Source organism: Podarcis cretensis, assembly GCF_951804945.1.
Source record: "Podarcis cretensis genome assembly, chromosome: 9".
Lineage (NCBI taxonomy): Eukaryota > Metazoa > Chordata > Lepidosauria > Squamata > Lacertidae > Podarcis > Podarcis cretensis.
In genome coordinates, this window is record NC_137178.1 from 16,242,148 (window position 1) to 16,262,744 (window position 20,597).

The 20,597-nt window shown below is 48.0% G+C and overlaps 1 protein-coding gene across 1 annotated transcript; it reads left to right on the forward strand.

The window, feature by feature from the left end:
- Nucleotides 1-1,417: 1,417 nt before the first annotated feature.
- Nucleotides 1,418-11,375, forward strand: LOC307224200 (uncharacterized protein). The gene is made up of 6 exons (XM_079990812.1): nt 1,418-1,468; nt 3,221-3,386; nt 6,674-6,744; nt 6,981-7,028; nt 7,854-8,204; nt 9,071-11,375. Exons 3-6 carry the CDS (start codon nt 6,682-6,684, stop codon nt 10,997-10,999), a joined length of 2,391 nt encoding a protein of 796 aa, XP_079846938.1. The 5' UTR covers nt 1,418-1,468; nt 3,221-3,386; nt 6,674-6,681; the 3' UTR covers nt 11,000-11,375.
- Nucleotides 11,376-20,597: the final 9,222 nt, after the last annotated feature.

A 20,597-nucleotide genomic window follows, 5' to 3' on the forward strand; every position in this document is an offset into this window, starting at 1 on the left:
AGCACCACAACTGAACAAGAACAACAAGAGTTATTGATATTTAACTTATAGGCCACTTACATGCCCAACTGGCTTTTAACGTGTTCACAAACAGGAAATCAATCCAATAACATTAATATACATTTAAAAATCAGTTAAAATAATAAAATCACAAGTTCAACTCAAGGGAATGCTTCCTAAAGAGCCGGTGGAATGCCAGTGTTGATAGGACCTCTAATATTTCAGCAGAGAAGGCATTCCACAACACAGGCACCACCAATGAAAAAGCCCGCTTCCATGCTACCACAGGCCAATAATCATCAGGCAATGGCAAAATTAAACAGGTTTCATATGCTGACTGTAGGAAGATTCACCCCGCCCCCCAGGGTAAGCTGGTTCAGAGTTATTTAGCGGTTTGTATGTAAGTAGCTGAACCTACCACTACTGGTGTGTCGGTGGCTAGGGGAATTTTTTACATTTCCTGAACTTTCCAAAGTATGTCAAAAATATATTGTTTCACTTTCCTCTTTTCCTGAGCCCTGGTCAGGAGGGATAGCTCTGCTTCCCTTTGAAAGATAGAGTAGATTTACAGAGGTACCTCAGGTTACATATGCTTCAAGTTACATACACTTCAGGTTACAGACTCCGCTAACCCAGAAATAGTACCTCGGGTTAAGAACTTTGCTTCAGGATGAGAACAGAAATCGTGCTCCAGCGGCGCGGCAGCAGCAGAAGGTCCCATTAGCTAAAGGGGTGCTTCAGGTTAAGAACAGTTTCAGGTTAAGAACAGACCTCCGGAACGAATTAAGTACTTAACCCGAGGTACCACTATATATACAAATGGACAGGTTGAGCAGGTATTGTGGACCTGCAGAAGCAAGCACACCAGCAGTGCTTTCCAAAGAAAACCCCCTTCATTCCTGCTGCAACCCCAGAGTCGGTCACGACTGAACCTAATGGTCAGGGGTCCCTTTACCTTTACCTAATGAGTGAAAATGACATGCAAAATATTTTATACTCAGGGAAATTGCTTTGCAAAATGTGTATCGTAGGCAACATTGCATACAAACCTGTGTAAGGGAGAAATTTGCACCCGGATCCCGACGGATTTTTACGAGGGCTTTCAAATGATAATTGCAAAGTGACGTGGAATTGTGGAGGTCTACATTTAAGTCTGGAACAATAAAAATGGATGGATTTGGCCGTGCCTACCACCCAGAGGAGTCACTCCCAGAGCCTCAGGTGGAAGTCCCACTTGGAAGCAATCTATATGCCCCCTTTATGCCAGAGACAAGTTTGTGATGTTTTTGTGTTCTTAAGCACTTCTTCTTAGCAATTTATATAAAGCTTGGTTTCTCAAGCAAGCTTGGAGAAGCCCTTCCTGGCAGCTATTCCTAACATTCCTTGTGGGTGTCACGAGGAAATGGCTGAGCTGAGTGTGAGGAAGTGGGGAAGCTGTAGTTGCCGTCACGGATTTTCTTCTGCTTGGGTAAGCTTTCTCTGCCTCCAGTCCCTCATGTCTCACTAACAGGATGTGGCAAGGTTTTATTTAGGTCCAAGCTGGGCGCAGTCATTGGTGTATGTTTCCCCAGCACCTCTTCATAGGGATAGACAGTATTATTTCTGGTCTGTGTTGCTTTCACATGTTTTCATGTCCAAGTCCATTCCGGCCTATTTGCATGTTAATCTGTGATCCGGTGGAAACTTACACTCGGATCAGCCCATTAATTTGGGAGGATCAATTCACAGCAGAACACGCAAAGAAAACTGCCTCTATATCAGCCTTTCTCAACCTGTGGGTCCCCAGATGTTGTTGAACCCCTAGCTAGCAAGGCCAGAGCTCAGGGATGATGGGAGTTGTAGTCCAACAACATCTGGGGACCCACAGGTTGAGAACCACTGCTCTATATAATGCCACTATACACATCTATGGTGTGACCGAATAATAATAATAATAATAATAATAATAATAATAATAATATGTAACACAACTGGACACCATGACAGAAACCAGAGAGCATGGAAACGCCCTTTACCTTCCCGCCACAGGTACCTATTTATCTACTGGCACTGGTGTGCTTTCAAACTGCTAGGTTGGCAGAAGCCGGGACAGAGCAATGGGATCTCACTCTGTCTTGGGGATTCGAACCACTGACCTGGAGGATACAGCATTTGGAATACTGTGTACAGTTCTGGTTGCTTCACCTCTAAAAGGATACAGTAGACTTGGGAAAAGTAGAGAAAAGGGCAAGCAAAATGATCAGGCATATAGTAACATAGCCTAAATATTAAGAAAAGGACTAAAGAAAGCTACCTATTCTGGTAGGGGGCCCATGACAACGCATCAAAATAATATTGATTTGATCTTGAAAGAAAATTACAATCAAGCTTTCTTAGTTCAATGTTATCCCACTAGAGTGCATGAACCAGAAACCTCATAAAGCTTTCTGTCAGTTAGCGTGTCGCAAGTTCCTGCCAACTCCGGATCCTAGTAGAATATTCGCAAGTAGCTGAGTAGAAGCATAAATATTGCTTGTTGTTGCTCTTGTGAGGCCTCACCCCCCCCCCAATTTTGACTGCCTAGGGTCCTCCACAGGGTTTAATCCAGCACTGTGTCTACCACACACTGAAGAGGCAACCCACTTTTCAGTTTGAAATTTTAAGCTGAATCTGAAAAACAGCTTGCCTCTTCCACTGCCTAAGCTGTCACAGCAGACATGCTAAAGAAACTCCTAGCTGGGTGCAAACTGCTTCCCCTTGCCATCTATAGCATGCCAATTGGTTGTATCACAGCTGCAAAGGGCAAATTCAGCAGTTTCATTTCAGTGTTGCAGCTGTTCTAAGCATCCTCCCACATGGTGGCTGTAAGGCGAGAAGATATGGTAGCCCACAGATCTTTTTATGCTAAAGACGGTTCTCGGAAGCACTTCGGTACAAACTGTCTACTGGTATAATACATATATTAGCAGGAAGCGAGTCCGACTGGGGATGACAGCACTCTGGGTATAAATGTGGGTGACACTGCAATTGTTTACACTCATAAACCTGCAGGCATGAGAAGTGGCATAAATTTAGAAATCCAAATGAACCCTTAGCAAGATCCCTCATTAAATGCAAACTGGTCTAGTCATTTTGAGAACCACAGCTTATTTTTAGGGAAAACGTCCATTTGGAGGCAGAAGGGAAGCGGGGGCGGCCTGGATGCCTGATGACACCTTATGACATCACTCTCTTCCTCAAGGCTGCTGATTGGTCCTTTTGTAGCTGAAGCAGAGTTTAAATTCGTGCACCGTCATAGAAGATGTCAAAAACTGGTGTTCAAGAATTGGATCCCAAACTGATGTGCTTTGGTGGAGCAATTTTGAAAAAGGAAACCCTGGAGCAACCTCACTGAGACAGACACAAAGGTAAAATCTTAAATTATTTTCCTTGTTCCGATGCTGTTAAGAGTTAAAGCTAGCACAGGGGGCACCTGCTGGAACTGTATTAATGAGAAGTCTTAAAGATGTGGGAGATTAATGAAGAAGCGTTAATGAATGATGAAGAAGGAGAATGCTAAGTCCCTGTTCTCATTATCTGATGTTTATGAGATTTATGCAAAAAGGGTCTTTAAATCATTTTGATACTCATTGAACAATGGAAATGAGTGTTTTATAAAATGTAAATTTGGATGCATGTGGAGACAAAACAATAAATTGGGAGAATCTTGCTTACAAATTTTGCTTCCAAAATACAAGTTCTGTGTGTCTTGCTGTTAACCAGAAGGTTGGTGGTTCAAGCCTGCCCAGGGTCAGCTATGAGCAGGATTCCTGCATTTCAGTGGGTTGGACTAGATAACCCTTGGGTTTCTTCCAATGCTACTATTCTGTAATTCTGTAATATTAATGCCATGTTTGCTAATAATAAGTATCTGGTTTACATTATTTATTGTTGAAATATGTGTGGCCCCACTGGCTTAGGTCAGATTTTTATGCATTTATGTTCATCTCTTGACATCTCACCACTTCTTATCTAATCATTTGATGAATCGCAGCTAAAGACATGGTGTCGTCATTCCAAAGGATTGTGCTTCCATGTTTATCAGGCGATGCAAAAGTTCCAGCTGTAGTGATGCTGATGAATCTGTGATAGGAGATCGATATGCTACACATGGACCAAGAAGGAAAGGGCCAGCTCCAAACCACAATGCAAGGGTGCATGTACACTTATCGCTAACAGTAGTGTCTGGTGCCCATCAGGACCAGTAAGGCAAAAGGCAGGGAGACCAACTGTGGGTGGAACCAGAGCCAATAATCAACAGTCACCCCCAACTCATAAAAAAAAGTGGGGAATTGCCCCTTCTCCTAATAGACCACCATCCACGGATCATTAGTCCCAGTGTGTTTTGAGAATACTGTGTGCAGGTGACTGCTTATCTGGAGCTGCTGCAATCATTTCCCCAATGTTGTTGTCTTGGAGGTAGCATCTATAGCTAACTGTACAAAGGTATTGTGTGTGGCTGTGTAAAAAGGAATGACCTGGAAAGGGGGGGGGTTGGTTTACTTTCCTAATTGCGTTTGTTCCCTTTATTTCATACAACTCAATCATGAAATTTACTAACTCATGTTGCAAGTGACTTAGGATCATTCTTGTCCGTTTCTTTTGGCGGGGGGAAGCTTAGTACTTAAAAATAAAGAAGGCACATTATTTATTTATTGCTTTTATGTACAGTGGTACCTCAGGTTACATACGCTTCAGGTTACAGACTCCGCTAACCCAGAAATAGTGCTTCAGGTTAAGAACTTTGCTTCAGGATGAGAACAGAAATTGTGCTCCGGCGGCGCGGCCGCAGCAGGAGGCCCCATTAGCTAAAGTGATGCTTCAGGTTAAGAACAGTTTCAGGTTAAGAACGGACCTCCGGAACGAATTAAGTACTTAACCCGAGGTACCACTGTACTTCCTTTTCTACAAGTCACTCAGACATGGTTCTCCCTCTCTGCAATTAATCCCCAAAACACCTTGCCTTAGCTACTCTTATCTTTGGACATAGACTTGGGCTCCACACCACATCACAGAGAACTAGCATCCTTCCTACTGACCATAGCACAATTAGCAATAGCTCAGCAGCAAAAGAACCAGACTGAAATACCCCGGAACATATGGGAAAATAATACCTGGGATCCAGCAATGTCTGAGTGCCTTACCAAACACGGGGGGGGGGGGGGGCAATTAAAGGCATAACAAATAGGGACACCTTCCAAGAGACGTGGAACCCCTTTCTTTAACTACGTTAAGGACCCAAATCAGGATCTTGTTATGCCAGCCGCTCAATATTCTCAGTGGAGAAGTTACGTTAAGTAATATGTTTGAAGATTGAATGTGTAAGTTTACGTCTAAAGTCAATGGATAGGGCAAACTTCATTAGAGGCACTGCTGGACAAGTGTTTAATGGTGTTAAATGGTTCTTTTATCGGTTTAAAAACCAGTTAAAATTTGTTTTTTAAAAAGAAATCAGTCCCCACCAGCCTGTGAGGTAGGTCAGGCTTAGAGGCAATGACTGGCCCAATGCCACCCAGTGAGCAAATGTGAATCCTGGTATCCCAGGTCCGAGTCCAATACTCTAACCATTACAGCACACTAGTTCTTATGTGGATGTGTGAGATAGACCATTGTTTCTTTCACGTAGTTAGGAATTTATTTATTAAACAATCCTTTAAAGACTATTTCCATAATTTTTAGGGGCGGGGTGTAGTGAGTCACCTATGAGTCATACCAAAATGCAGGTGTTGGGTCCCGATTCTCTGTTTCCCTCTCAGCCTTTTCAGGGCTACCTTTTGAAGTGTTATGAAAGCACGGTGGGACACAAAGCAATGATGGCTCTATATGTTTTATTTATTCAGCAGAATTTGTATGCTGCTTCATTGCAAAACCCCCAAAGCTGTTTACAATAAAATATACTTCTCAGAAAGGCAGTCAACATTCTGTGCACAGCCGCTAGATTATGTGCAGGAGGACACATTTTGCAAACAAAGTTCCAGGCACGCCCTCTCTTTCAAAACACGGTTTTGTTTGTCCATGTGGTGTGCTTTAAAGTGCAAACCACAGCCAGCCCAATACATTTTGGCACCTGAGGCCAACTGCAAAACAATGCCCCCTTCCCTACCACTACCAGAGAAGAAGGGGTGAGTGAAGATCTACATCAAAAACCGGGGGGGGGGGGGGGATAAAGATCTACATCAGGATATGCTGGCCCTGTGGATCCTGCCACCTGAGGTGGTCGCCTCATTTTGCCTCATGAGTGGGCTGGCCCTGGTGCAGCCTGTGAGCTCAAAACACATGAAGTAATAATTGCTTGGAAAAATAAAATGTACATGCAAATTTGGTTTTCTACTATCGTTGCACATCATACATAGTGTTAGCAAGCAACACTTATTTGTTGCTCTAAGCTGGCATGAAATTGGCAGCTGGCCGCATGTGGGCTGAATCCACTTGCTAGCAACATGCAGTGGGCCATTCTGCCCTGCAAAAAGAAATGACTAGCCTTACGAAGCCTGGTCTAGGTCTTTCTGCATAAACCACCCAGGTGTGTACTCTGGCACCAGCATGGTGAAAAGGAGCAGTGATGAGGGACTCTTTACCATCTCTGACCTAAAAATTGCCAACACAGTTGCTGCTCATTCTCTATTTTTACACACTGCTTTTGATGTTGTTACAGAAACTAAAATGAATACGAAGAGGACGGCACTCTTGTTTATCTCCCTGTGGGCTCTATCCTGTGCTCATCCTGTAAGTATTTTTTTAAAAAATGCATTGCAACCCTGACATTTTAAACGTGTTTGGTTTTAAGTATGTCCTCAGCTCACCCGCTGAAATCAGTAGGATATAAAAACATGTAACTTCAACTGGCTTGTGTCCTTTGTGCTGACTTTCTTCTGAATAATTTCTCTAACAGCTACAGCATTCGTTCATTCATTCATTCATTCATTCATTCATTCATGTTTTTCTTCTTTTAATATATCCAGGTATCCAGACACCTAGGTGCACATCACAGGAGCTCTGAGGAACATTGGGTAAGCAGGCCATTGTGCTTTCTCTTTCATCAATTGATGAATTCTGCTACAAAATTATTTTAGAAGTCAGAAAGAGGAAAGAACTCTCCCCAGGACCACTTGAGATCATCAAGTTACATTGAGTGCAACACAACCAACCAAAAAACCAATTCCCTCAGATTTTGAGTTGTGCTGTGGATGAAATCACCTGGCCATCTGCTGCACTAGAATTATTTAGGCAGCATTTCTTGCCCTCCTCCTTAGTTTTCCCAAGAGTTGCCTTTTGTTATGTCACACAGCCCACTGATGACCACTGAGGCAAGCTGGAACTCAGCCATCGATAAAAGCAAGTCTTCCTTTGCTAGGGAGCAGCTTCCACTTAGGTCTTCTGAGGCAAAGGCTCAATACATTCTGCTGCCTGAGGCAGATCAGCAAATGGTGGTTCCTCCCAAAGTCAAGGTGCATAGTACCCAAGGACATCCAAGTTATTCTGGTACCTGAGGCAGAAAATCCCAGGAGTTGCCCCGCTTTACCTAATGATAGGGCCAGCCCAGCAAAGGAGTAGGTCACACAAACAAACAAAATTTGTTAGAAATAGACCTGTGCACATGTGCCCCTCCAAATGTTGTTGGTCTTCAACTTTCATTAGCCTAGCCACCATGGTCAATGATCAGGATGATGTGAGTTGTAGGATGAAACAGCTGGAGCATTAGGGGTGGCTGGTATACTACCATGTGATAGGAGCCACACTATTTTTGACATTTACTATAATATAACGAATGCATAAGAACAGAAGCAACAACAAAACTGCAACCAGGCATTCCTTAATGTCCATCTTCTGTACAGGCTACAGCAATTGAAGGAAGCTTGAATGAGGTAGCTGATTCCACAGATGTTAGTGATGAAGATACAGAGAGCAGGCCAAGCACAAGCATGGAAAATGGAAGGAAAGATGTCAGTGAACGTGTGAGCACTAGCCATGAGAGCAGTGAAGGCAAGAACTTCATCAGAAAAGTTTCCAGTGGAAGCCTAGAGAGCTCTTCAGAAGATGACCATGAATGGATCACTCGGGACAATGATGACGGCAATTATTTCAGAGTCCACCACCAGACAGTTCAGAGGAAATGGGCAGATGACAAGGACTACTATGACCATGGGGACAGTTCTAATGATCAGTCTGTTGACGGAACATCTCTGGTAGGTATTTAAAAGGTTACCGTATAAACCTTTGAATTGAAGTAGCCAGAATTATTTCCCCATCATAAGCAGCTGAAAATTTCATAGAATCATAGAATCATAGAGTTGGAAGAGACCACAAGGGCCATCGAGTCCAACCCCCTGCCAAGCAGGAAACACCATCAGAGCACTCCTGACATATGGTTGTCAAGCCTCTGCTTAAAGACCTCCAAAGAAGGAGACTCCACCACACTCCTTGGCAGCAAATTCCACTGTCGAACAGCTCTTACTGTCAGGAAGTTCTTCCTAATGTTTAGGTGGAATCTTCTTTCTTGTAGTTTGGATCCATTGCTCCGTGTCCGCTTCTCTGGAGCAGCAGAAAACAACCTTTCTCCCTCCTCTATGTGACATCCTTTTATATATTTGAACATGGCTATCATATCACCCCTTAACCTCCTCTTCTCCAGGCTAAACATGCCCAGCTCCCTTAGCCGTTCCTCATAAGGCATTGTTTCCAGGCCTTTGACCATTTTGGTTGCCCTCCTCTGGACACGTTCCAGTTTGTCAGTGTCCTTCATGAACTGTGGTGCCCAGAACTGGACACAGTACTCCAGGTGAGGTTTAGTCACCTCAATTCAGTCAGATTCAGTAACATGAATGTTACAGAATATTAAAATACAATAATCTATTAAACATTAAAAGCTTCCCTAAACAGGGCTGCCTTCAGATGTCTTGCTTCTGAATCTCATTGTAAAAGAACCACCTAGCTTTTGGCAAAACAGGTGCTTGTTGGGGTAGAGGCAAGAGTGCCACTTGGCCTATGAAACTCTAAAAACAATGTGCAATAATAAAGTTTTGTTCACCTTCCCATTTGTCGTCTTTTATAGGAGGATCAAAATGAGGTTCACGAAGACAACAGCGATATCAGAAAATCCAAAGAACAGTTTGATGTTGAAAATGATGGCATGCTTTATTCCCCTGATCAAGTCTTGTATACATTCATGGGGAAAGGAGGAAGTGATCTGACCAATGATGAGGGTGCCAGTGGTGATGATGGACATAATGAGGAAGGCACTCATGGGGTAACTCCAAACAAAGGAAATGATCAGCAAACTTGGGTGACCAATGGGGAGCAAGATGGTGACAATGCTATTGGCCAACGCCACGATGGCAGTAGTAGCAGCAGTAGCAGCAGTAGCGAGAGCAGAGACCTTGAAAAAGAGAATAACCACATTACTGATTACAGCAAAAACCAAGGAAGTGATAGTTACAGCAGCAGCCAAGAGGAGAGGTATGATTTTGATGACAAAGGAATGCAAGGAGATGACCCAAACATCTTTGAGAGCCATGATAGTGATTCTCACATGCTTCATGGAGATGTTCATTCAAAAGAAAGCAGCCAGGAAAGCAGCAGAGAAAGTGGGCACAGAAAACCCAAACATCACAGCAAATCAGTGGAACAGTTTGCCAGGAAAGTATACCATTATGTTGATGCTGATTCAGATGAAGATCACAGCCCTGAAAAGGAAAAGTCCCTGCAGGAGGAGGATGCTGATTCCAAAGAAGAAAGCCAGTCTGTAGAAGATATTAGTCAATCAACAGAAAATGGTCCCAGTAGATCCAGAGAGCATGCAACCAGTCATTCCAGAGAGGCTGTAAAGCCTTCATCTAGGGGGCACAGCCGCAGTCAGTCCAAAGAGACCTTTGACAGCCGGTCCAGGGAAGATGCGCACAGCCGATCCAGGGAAGGTGCGCACAGTCACTCCAGGGAAGATGCGCACAGTCAATCCAGGGAAGATGCGCACAGTCAATCCAGGGAAGGTGCGCACAGTCACTCCAGGGAAGGTGCGCACAGTCACTCCAGGGAAGATGCGCACAGTCAATCCAGGGAAGATGCGCACAGTCACTCCAGGGAAGATGCGCACAGCCGATCCAGGGAAGATGTGCATAGCCGATCCAGGGAAGATGCACACAGCCGCTCCAGGGAAGATGTGCACAGCCGCTCCAGGGAAGTCAGGCACAGCCAGTCCAGGGAAGATGTGCATAGTCAATCTAGGGAAGATGCACCCAGCCACTCAAGGGAAGATGCGCACAGCCACTCCAGGGAAGATGCAGATAGCCAGTCCAGAGAACTCAGGGCTAGTCAGTCTAGAGAGGATGGGAACAGTCAATCTAGAGAGGGTGATGACACTGCATCAGCAGAAGACGTAAAGAGTGAATCCACTGAAGACAGCAGGGACTCCTATGAGAAGACTTTGAAAAAATCTGTAGAGATAAGCGACAGATCAGATGAACCCAGTGTTAGCAGATCTAAAGAGCAGGAGAGTGCCTCTACTGAAGAAGTAGGAAAAGTGCCACCGAGGGGCAGTGAATCCAGGGAGTTTAAGAGACAACACAGCAGATCAGGTGAGAAGAGCACATCTACAGAAGAGAGTGAAGAATCATCTCAGGACACAGAGGAATCCAGCCAGGGTGACAGCAGGTTGTCTCAAAGTGCGTCGTCTGAGAGCAGCAAAGATTCCCAAGACAGCGCCAGCAGTGAAGACAGCGATTCGAATGCTCTCCGGTCCGAAGAATGGCAAGGCCAGCAGAGCAGATCAACAGAAAGCAGTGAATCCAAAGGAGAGGAGAACAGTCGTTCTATAGAAGGGGAATCCAGCCAATCCAGAGAGGACACAAAGAGCAATTCTGAAAGTACGGAAGACGACAGCTGGTCAAGGAGCATGGAGCTAGAAAGCCGAAAGTTAATGCTTGACATTTATCATAATAAGCCTTTTAGCGATTACGATGATAACGATTGCCAGGATGGGTATTAAAGCATTATAAAGAAACCCAACTCTACGCAATATTTTGAGGTCAAGATGCGACCTCATCTTTTAATTTATTTTATCATTTTTAGCAATGTGAATATTGATAACAGGAAATCAGAGTCACCGTTGAATTTCAGTTAAAGTGAAATTCGAGATGGATCCTCTCTGGGGAGTAAGATTAGCAGAACAAACCACGTGAGGTTCGACACACTACCAAGTTGCCACGGAATTCTATCTAAAGCACAAGTCAAAGCAAATGTTGAGGTTCCTCCTCAGGTAAAACACCTGAGTAATTCTGAGGGAGACTAAAATATTTCAACAACACCTCAGAACAGTGGAAGCCACCAGGAATTTTGCCTGACACAGGCAGTTCCATGCAGAAGTGGGGACAGCTGAATAGACTTGCCTCAGGCCTTGGAGGGCTAAGATGGCTTGAAGGGCCCCTCCAGTGACCAGCTGCATTTTTGTTTGAGTTTATAACTTTATTCTAACAAGACTCACGTTCCAGGCCTCAGACAAGCTCTGCACTGGCCTGCCACACAGGTTGGGAATCTGGGGCTGCCCCCGTGTTGCTCTCCTACAACTCCCATAACCCCATTTGCCATTCCGACTGGGACTGATGGGAGTTAGGAGTTCAACAACATCTAAAAGAGGGTTCCTTACCCCTATCCTAGCAATCTGTTTCTGCCGCTACCACTGATTTTTTTGGGGGCTGTTGTGTATGTGTCTTGCAAGGTAAAAGTTAAGTCCAGTCAAAGGTGACTATGGGGTGTGGCTCTCATCTTATTTCAGGCCGAGGGAGCCGGCATTTGTCCACAGACAGCTTTCCGGGTCATGTGGCCAGCATGACTAAAACGCTACTGGTGCACGGAGGACCGTGACGAGTGCCAGAGCGCACGGAAACGCTGTTTACCTTCCCACCGCAGCAGTACCTATGTATCAACTTGCACTGCTATGCTTTAAAACTGATAGTTTGGCAGAAGCTGGGACAGAGCAACGGGAGCACACCCCGTTGCGCAGATTCGAACTGCCGACCTTCTGATTGGCAAGCCCAAGAGGCTCAGTGGTTTAGACCACAGCATAGCCTTATTGGAAACAGTAATCCACAGAATTAGCAAAATAAAAGTCCCAGGACAGGTTGTCATTGTAGCAGCTGATGCCTGTTCAAAAGAAGGCCTTTCAGTAAAGTACTTGGGGAACCACCTGCACTATGAACCTCAGCTACATTTTAAGAGCCCCTACATCGTGTCCCTTCCATTCAATAAATTAGGTCAATAGTGACGTAGCAGAACTTACTTTAGCCCCTGCCCCACAGCAGTGAAATCCCCTGCTTGTCTGCATGCTGCTTGGGCCTTGTTACTGGCACCAATTGGCCAGTTCCTGTGACGTCCCTGAAGAGACAACAAGGAATATATTTCATTCCATCCATTTTGGGGCATTTATTTTTTGCTGTTTGGAGAGTGGAGTTTATTTTTCTTTTCTTTTTTTGAGGGTGGGTCCTCCTCTGCCTTATAGCATGATTGCTCCTTCCACTATTTAAATGTGGTGAATGCATGCATGACTGTTTATTTCCTTGGTGCCAATGCGGCCTCATTTTTAAAGAGGACAAAGAGGGAGCTGGTCTTTCTATGCAGCAAAGTTGCTCACATACAAAAAGGCTTCACACCTCCACACCCCCAAATTTCATTTGAATAACTGAAGCACCCCAAATACAAGACTGGTTCTTGAGGAATGAGAGATATAAAGGACCAATTTTCCATTGTTTGTACAAAAGAAAAAGATCACAGTCTAGGGCAAACACTGATTCCAACTATATAGTAGCCAGCTCCAGTACGCACCTGTGTGGTAATGAAAAGACATCTGTTAACTGTAGCAACTGCACAGATAGAAAGCAAAGAAGATATTTGCCACCTGCCTGTGCACATAAGCTGTTCGCACAGCCTCGGAGGTATAATTAATACATGATGTATGTAATATTTTGTAATAAATGTATAGCTGTATTGGGAAAATGTTGTGGACTATTTTCTAATCCCTTTTTTATACAAGTGGTCCTAAGTTTAAAAAAAAAAAACCAACACAACTCTGTATTTACTAATAAAGAACTTTAAAATGTAAAAGAAAAATGAGTTACCTGGTTTAATACACCTCTGTTGAATGGTTTTGATATATTGCCTGTTGGGTGCAGGTGTCAGAGAACAGAAGCAGGAGTGTGACAAGTTGGTATGTGGAGATAAAAGACAACAAACAACAGCCCCCTCTCCCACCAAACAACCTCCCCAAAAGCTAAATCCTCTCAATATAAACATGCAATATTTGGGGCCAGGGAGCAAGAGGGTATCTGAGAGCAGCATGATGCCCAGTATATGCAATCCAGCCATATACCTGCTTCTTCTGAATCTCCAAATTTTGTTAAGCTTGCAAATTTGTGGTTGGATTGGGGAATATATCCAATCTTCTTCTTATGTTACCAGCCCCCAAAACTCATATCTGGGCCTGAACCCAATGAACTTTGCCAGCATGTCTATTTGTGTTGCCAGACAACCACTGGACTTAGAACCACTGCTTAGAGTATCACCTTCTGTACAATAGCAATAAACAGGCCAGCTGCACCCTCTTCTGGCGAGCCAACCCACGGGCAGACAGAGCTGCCTGGGTCTTGTTGACAAAAGCCCCCAATTTAGTACCCCCATCCCTTTATACTTTCCCAGTTTAACTTGATCTTCCTCAGCTACGGTTCCCAGAGTGGTTTAACAGTCCATCCTGCTTCCAAGGGAACTCTGGGAATTGTAGGTCTTTGAGGGGATTGTTGTTGTTGTTTAGTCATTTAGTCATGTCTGACTCCTCGTGACCCCATGGACCAGAGCACGCCAGGCACTCCTGTCTTCCACTGCCTCCCACAGTTTGGTCAAACTCATGCTGGTAGCTTCGAGAACACTGTCCAACCATCTCGTCCTGTCATCCCCTTCACCTTGTTTGAGGGGATTAGGGGTTTCCAAACAACTCCTAGCACAATAGGTGTCTGCAGCACATTTCACCAGCAGCCAACTCTATAGGCAGGGCTGTCTTAAGCATATGTGGCATCGGGGTGCAAAGATCCGCCCGACGCCCCCCCCCCCAGGTTGCCCAGTCCCAGGCGTGTAGGATGGCAGAGCTGGCTACCAGTCTCAGCGGCTCGCTAGCTCAGTCGCCCCCGAACTCATGGCGCAGAGCCGCCTGCAGCAGAAGAGCCCTCTGTGGCGCTCCGACTGACGGGCGGGCTCTTCCCCGGACTCAACTCTCGGGCCCCGGACTCTCGGCCTGGCACCCCTGAGAATCCGGCACCCGAGTGCTCCACACCCCTAGTGCCTCTGGGTAAGACGGCCCCTGTCTATAGGTCTGAAGTGTCTTCAGCCCCTTCAATATCTGCTGGGAGGGGGCAAGAGAGGAGGAGCCACTAGCCATTGAAGCTGCGCCTTACTGGGCCCTGGGCTCAACTTCCTCCTGATGATGCGATGTTGTGCATGTGCCACATGCATAACATCACACACACACACATCATGTCACACATGCTGCATGTCAGGCCCCCTCAATCCTGGGTGCAAGTCAGCGTCTCTGGCAGCCAGGGAATTGTTCCTTTGTGGAAGAAGGGGCAGGAGGGCTCAGCACGAACGGCCTCTTGAGTACCAAATATAAACTTAACTCTCAGGTGTTTCTGAGGCCACGTAAAAATGCAGGGTCCCCACAGCGCGTGTGCCAAAAAAGCACCCCTACAGATCTCTCTTCCCAAAAGGTGGCAAATGGTAGGCTCCTCACACGCCAACTGAAAACACACTTCTACCCTTGCAGGAATGGCTCTTCCCATCTCTCCTCAGCCTGTCCACACCACTGTTGTCCTCTCCCACCATCCCTGACCATTGGCCATGCTGGCTGGGACTGATGGGAAATGTAGTCCAACATCTGTTGGTGGCAACCGCTGTCCTAGAAGCTGCTGCGAGAATAAACTGTGATGCTTTTTAATGGCCAGAAAGTGGCACTGCTGCTTAAAGTCAAAAGAATCATGCCTGTTGCTTTCAGTTCGAATTGAAGATCTGCTGTGCAAACCTTCCATATAAGTTTGTCAAAAGAAGCAATGTTTTCAGAGAGAAAAGATGGAATGGGGTGAGGGAAGGGCAGTTTTCCAGAACTGAGTCCTGATGGAAATTTGTAGAAAGCACTTCTACAATAATCTACGCGGAGCTTAGTTGTGTGAGGGGGTAAAAAATATTATTTATGTATTTGTCAGGGACTCAGCGGGAGCGCAGGGAGGAGAGGAGATGGAAAGCGAGGGGGAGCAATCCGAGGGCAGCGTAGGAGAATATGACAGCAGCTCGATAGATTCCATGAGCCTCTCCAGCGAATCGGAAGATTCACAGAAGGGGGCGCCGATGGGCAGGACAAGGGGCGACCCAAGGGGGACACCCCAGAAGCAAGGGGCCAGCGGGGACTCCCAGAGCAGCAGTTGCAAATCAGGACCAGCTTCCCCACCAGAGCGTAGTGGGGGGGAGGAGTTCCAGGTGTCAGAGCCCACACATGCACCACCAGCGAGAGAAGATGAGTCAGGGTGGACCACGCCTCCATCAGAGAGCGAGTTAACGGTTAAGAGGAAAGTTGCAGGCTGGGCGCGCGCGCCAAGTTCAAAGGTACAGGCGAGCGGCACAGAAGGTAGCCCGGATAGGGAACCAGGTCCTAAAGCCCGCCGGAAGGAGGGGCAAGAATCGTCAGGGTCAGCGTCAGAGGAGTCCAGGAAGGATGAGACCCTAGCGGGCAGGAGGGCCCAGAGGAGAAAGGAATTTAGGAAGAGGTGGACCAAAGCGAGAGTCTTAAACTGGTGTGGAGGGGGAGGAGACTCAGACAGGACTTCGCCGGTCTAAGGTCGGGACGTAGAGCTGCACGCTGCGGCTTTAAAATGGAGACTGAATCTCAATAAAGACTTTTGTACATAACTACAGCCTAGCGTTGGTCCTCTGTGAGCTGGGACCTGGAGGCAGCTCTGACAGTAAGTCCTGTCTCAAATTTCAAAGAACCTCGCAACGTGAGAGGACGCAGCGAGGGGCGAAGATTGGTGCTTCGCGAGCTCACAAAAGCAGCACAAGATGACTACAGAAGAACGACTGGCAGCTTTGCAAGAAGCAGTGGTACAACTTAACGCAGAAATACGAGCGGCAAGGAGGAGAGAAGAGGAATCAGATGCTGTCTGCAAGGATCTGCAAAACAGGTTGGAAATGTTGACTAAACAGGGGCCACCGGCAGCCAAATCCGAAGGGATCGGGCTCGGGAAGAGAGGGGGGAGCCTGGTGTCGCATTTCGATGGGAGTCTGCAGCAATATCCTAACTTCAGAGCAGACGTAGTTTTTGCGCTAAAGTTGCTGGAGAAGGACTTTAGAGATGAGCAGGAGAAAGTAGGCTTCATACTAACGCATCTCCATGGAGAAGCTAAAGCGTGGTTGCGCAATCTGTGGAGAGATAATGATCCAGCCCTCCAAAACGCAAAAGCCTTCATTAAGGCGATGGACGCTTGTTTTTTATCAGAGATAGATGTGGATGTCGCTAGAAGAGAGATTCACGGTCTGAAACAAGGCAGAGCCACTGTAAGGCAATATCATTCCCGCTTTTTTGCATTGGTCAACGCGCTGGGATGGGAAAAGGACTCAGCGTCCGTCAGGGACCTGTTCTGGGAGGGGCTCAACGGGGCTGTGAAGGACGAAATCGCAAGGGGGGAGAGGCCACGGAGCACTCAAGAAGTGGTCCAGAAGGCGCTGACGATTGGGGTGCGGCTGGAAGAACGTCCCTGGAGCAAAGATGAAGGGCGTTGGGGACGCACGCCAGCAAGGGCACCTCCTTTCTTTCCCAGAGACTCAGCGCGCGCTCAATCCACGCCTCCACTGGGAGGGGGAGAGGAGCCGATGGAGATAGGTGGTGCCAAGGCTCAGTCAGCGACCAGAGCCCTCACACCAGGAGCAGCCAAGGTGAAGCCTCCTAGAGGGAACAGGAAGTGTTACATCTGCGAAAGTGCTCAGCATATGGCAAAAGAGTGCCCCCAGAGGCTCCACAAGCACAATGCAGCCTCAGCAAAAGTAACAGAAGCAGTTCAGCAGAGGGAACCGCAGCAGGGAAACGACGAAGTCTGGCTGGAAGCAGAGCCGCTGGGGCCCAGCCAGACGAATCAGTAAAGCAGTCCCCAGGAATCTTACAGCCCACAGACCCCCTCCCGCCCAAACCAGTGGTGCAGCTCACCGCAACACTCCAGCTTCCCAATGGGCTCACCATGGAAGTGCCTATTACCATTGACTCTGGTAGCAATGCAGACTTTATGGGGGTGGATTTCATCAAGCAACATAGCATAGCGCTCCTGCCTGCCACGATGCCCCTGAAAGTAGTGACAGTCGATGGAAGAGAATTACTGGGGGGACAGGTGGTACAGCAAACGCCGCCAATGGTGATGCGCATTGGAAATCACCGCGAAGTCATCAGCTTCAACGTCACCCAACTGTCAGACACACCCATAGTGTTGGGCATGAGCTGGTTGGACAGGCACAGCCCGGCATTGGCATGGTACCAGCGTAAATTGACCTTCGGCTCCTCCTACTGCGCAGAACATTGCATCATGACTAACCAGGAGGACGAGGGGCAAGAGGATGACCCACAGCTACAACTGGGCATGCTGCAAGCGGTACCCGACAAGTACAAGGCGTTTTTGGAGGTCTTCTGCGAGAAGGAAGCGGACAAGCTGCCTCCCCACAGACCCTACGACTGCAAGATTGACCTCCTGCCGGGGGCAACGCTGCCGACCGGAAAACTGTACTCCATGTCTGAAGACGAACTGCAAGAGCTCAGGGAGTTCATAGATCACAATTTGAAGCGGGGATTCATCCGAGAATCCAAAGCAGTGGGGGGCAGTCCTGTGTTCTTTGTGAAGAAGAAGGACACGCCCCAGAAGAGGCTTGTAGTTGATTTCAGAATTTTAAATTCGAAAACCAAGCCCACGGCTTTCCCGATGCCCAAGATCGACGACTTGCTCGCGACGGTGAGGAAGGGACGCATCTTCACCAAGCTGGATCTACGAGGGGCGTACAATCTTATACGCATGCGGGAGGGCGACGAGTGGAAGACGGCCATGTTCACGCCCTTGGGCACCTATGAGTATAGGGTTATGCCCTTCGGTTTACAAAATGGCTCCCACTGCTTCCAAGCATTCATGCATCACGTGTTAGCAGGGCTCCTCTACAAGAAGTGTGTCTGCTTCCTGGACGACATTCTGATCTTCTCGGAATCGCAGGAGGCTCACGAGGGAGATGTCAAGGAAGTCCTGCAAAGACTACGGGAGCACAGGCTTTACGCCAAGCTGGAGAAATGCCAGTTCGACATGACGGAGGTGGATTTCCTGGGCTACAAGCTGTACGACAAGGGAATCGCCATGGACAGTGCCAAGGTACGATCAGTACTGGACTGGAAGAGCCCGCGCAATCGGAAGGAGGTCCAGAGGTTTGTCGGCTTTGCTAACTTTTATCGCAAGTTCATCAAGGGTTTCGCTATGCAGACGGCGGCCATCACGGACACCCTCAGCTCCAAGAAGAAGAAGTTCATCTGGACGGAGCAGGCGGAGCAGTCCTTTCAGAAGCTCAAGCGTCTTTTTGCTTCCGAGGAACAACTGCTGCATGTGAACCCCAGCAAGCCCATGAGGGTGGAGACGGATGCCTCCGACAGAGCCGTGGGGGCAGTCCTGTTGCAGCGAGACCCGCAAGGGGATTGGAGGCCGTGTGCTTTCTACTCCAGGAAACTCAGCAAGTCGGAGCAGAACTACACCATCTGGGACAGAGAGTTGCTGGCCATTCATGCAGCATTCAAGGCGTGGCGGCACTTCCTCATCGGAGCCAAACACACGGTGCAAGTTCGCACGGACCATAAGAACCTGGAGTACTGGCGCACGGCGCGGTTCCTGAACCAGAGACACATCCGCTGGGCGGAGTTCTTTGCGGATTTCGACTTCAGGATAGAATATATCCCCGGAGACAACAACGTCATGGCTGATGCGCTATCCAGGAAGCCGCAGTATCTGGAGGAAGCAGCACCGGTAGCGGCCAAACACATTTTCGCACCCAAGGCGTGGGCATGCGCTTCTGCCACAGTAGACCTGGAAGCGATACGGCGCGAGCTGCTAACAGATTCCTTCGCGCGCTCCAAGATGGAGGAGGTGCGCAGCGGCACGGCAAAGGACGACGAGTTCCAGATACGCGACGGACTGCTCCTCCGCAAGGGGGCCATCTACGTACCGGGAGATGAACTCCGTGCGACAGTACTGCAACAGCTACACGACGCACCCAGCGCCGGACATTTCGGCAAGGAAAAGACAGTGGAATTAGTAGCCAGAGACTTTTGGTGGCCCAAGATGCGGGGAGAAGTCGCGGATTACGTCACGAGGTGCGACACCTGCCAAAGGGCCAAGCCAGTACACAGACCGCCGGCGGGACTGTTAGAACCGCTACAGACCCCGTCCGAACCGTGGGAGAGGGTAGCCTTGGACTTTGTCACTGACCTGCCCAGCTCGAGGGGCAAAACAGCAGTACTCGTGGTAGTCGACATGTTCACCAAGATGGCGCACTTCATTCCTTGCGCGAAGGTGGCCACAGCGGAACAGACAGCCAAGCTGTTCATAGACCACGTGTTCAAGGTACACGGCCTGCCACGGTCTATCCTGTCCGACAGGGGGCGCCAGTTCATCTCGAGTTTCTGGCGGAAGCTGATGGGAATCCTGAACGTCAAGGTCAACCTAGCGTCGGCAAGACACCCGCAGACCAACGGACAAGCGGAGAGGGTCAACGCCGTCATGCAGCAGTACCTGAGATGTTACGCCAACCAGCAGCCCTCGACCTGGGTGGATTATCTGCCCCTGGCCGAGTTTGCCTACAACAACACACAACACGTGTCCACGGGGGTGACACCATTTTTTGCCAACCACGGGCGACATCCCAGGACCTTCCCGGGCTTAGAGAAAGAGGGGGAGGGGGAGCCACAGGGAGCAGAGGCATTGGCAGAGGAGTTACAGGAGGTCCATGAACAGCTCCGTAGACAGTTAGACCTAGCAAAACACGTATACAAGATGCAAGCAGACAAACACAGAAGAGTGGGGGAGGACATACGGGTAGGGGACTGGGTCTGGTTAGCGGCCCAGGCAGTGCCGGCCAGATCCTTAGCTAAGAAGAAGCTAGGACACAAGCAGTTGGGCCCTTACCTAGTCGAGGCACAGATCAACCCAGTGGCTTTCCGTTTGACACTACCGGAGGGTTCCAGAATGCACCCGGTCTTTCATAGATCGGTGCTAACGCCCTACAAGGCACCTCACAGGTTTCAGGAGCCAGGAACAGCTCCCAGTCCGCTTAGAGATGCACCCATGACAGGGGGGTCGCCGAGGGCGGGGCCACTCAACGAGGTGACAGAGATTTTGGACTCGAGATGGGGGGAAGAGGGCGTCGAATATCTCATCGCAAGGGAAGGTGCCCCGGCCAGCGCCAACAGCTGGGTGCCGTACTATGCGGTGGAGGAGCACTACCTCAAAGACGAGTTCCACGCACTCTTCCCACACAGGCCC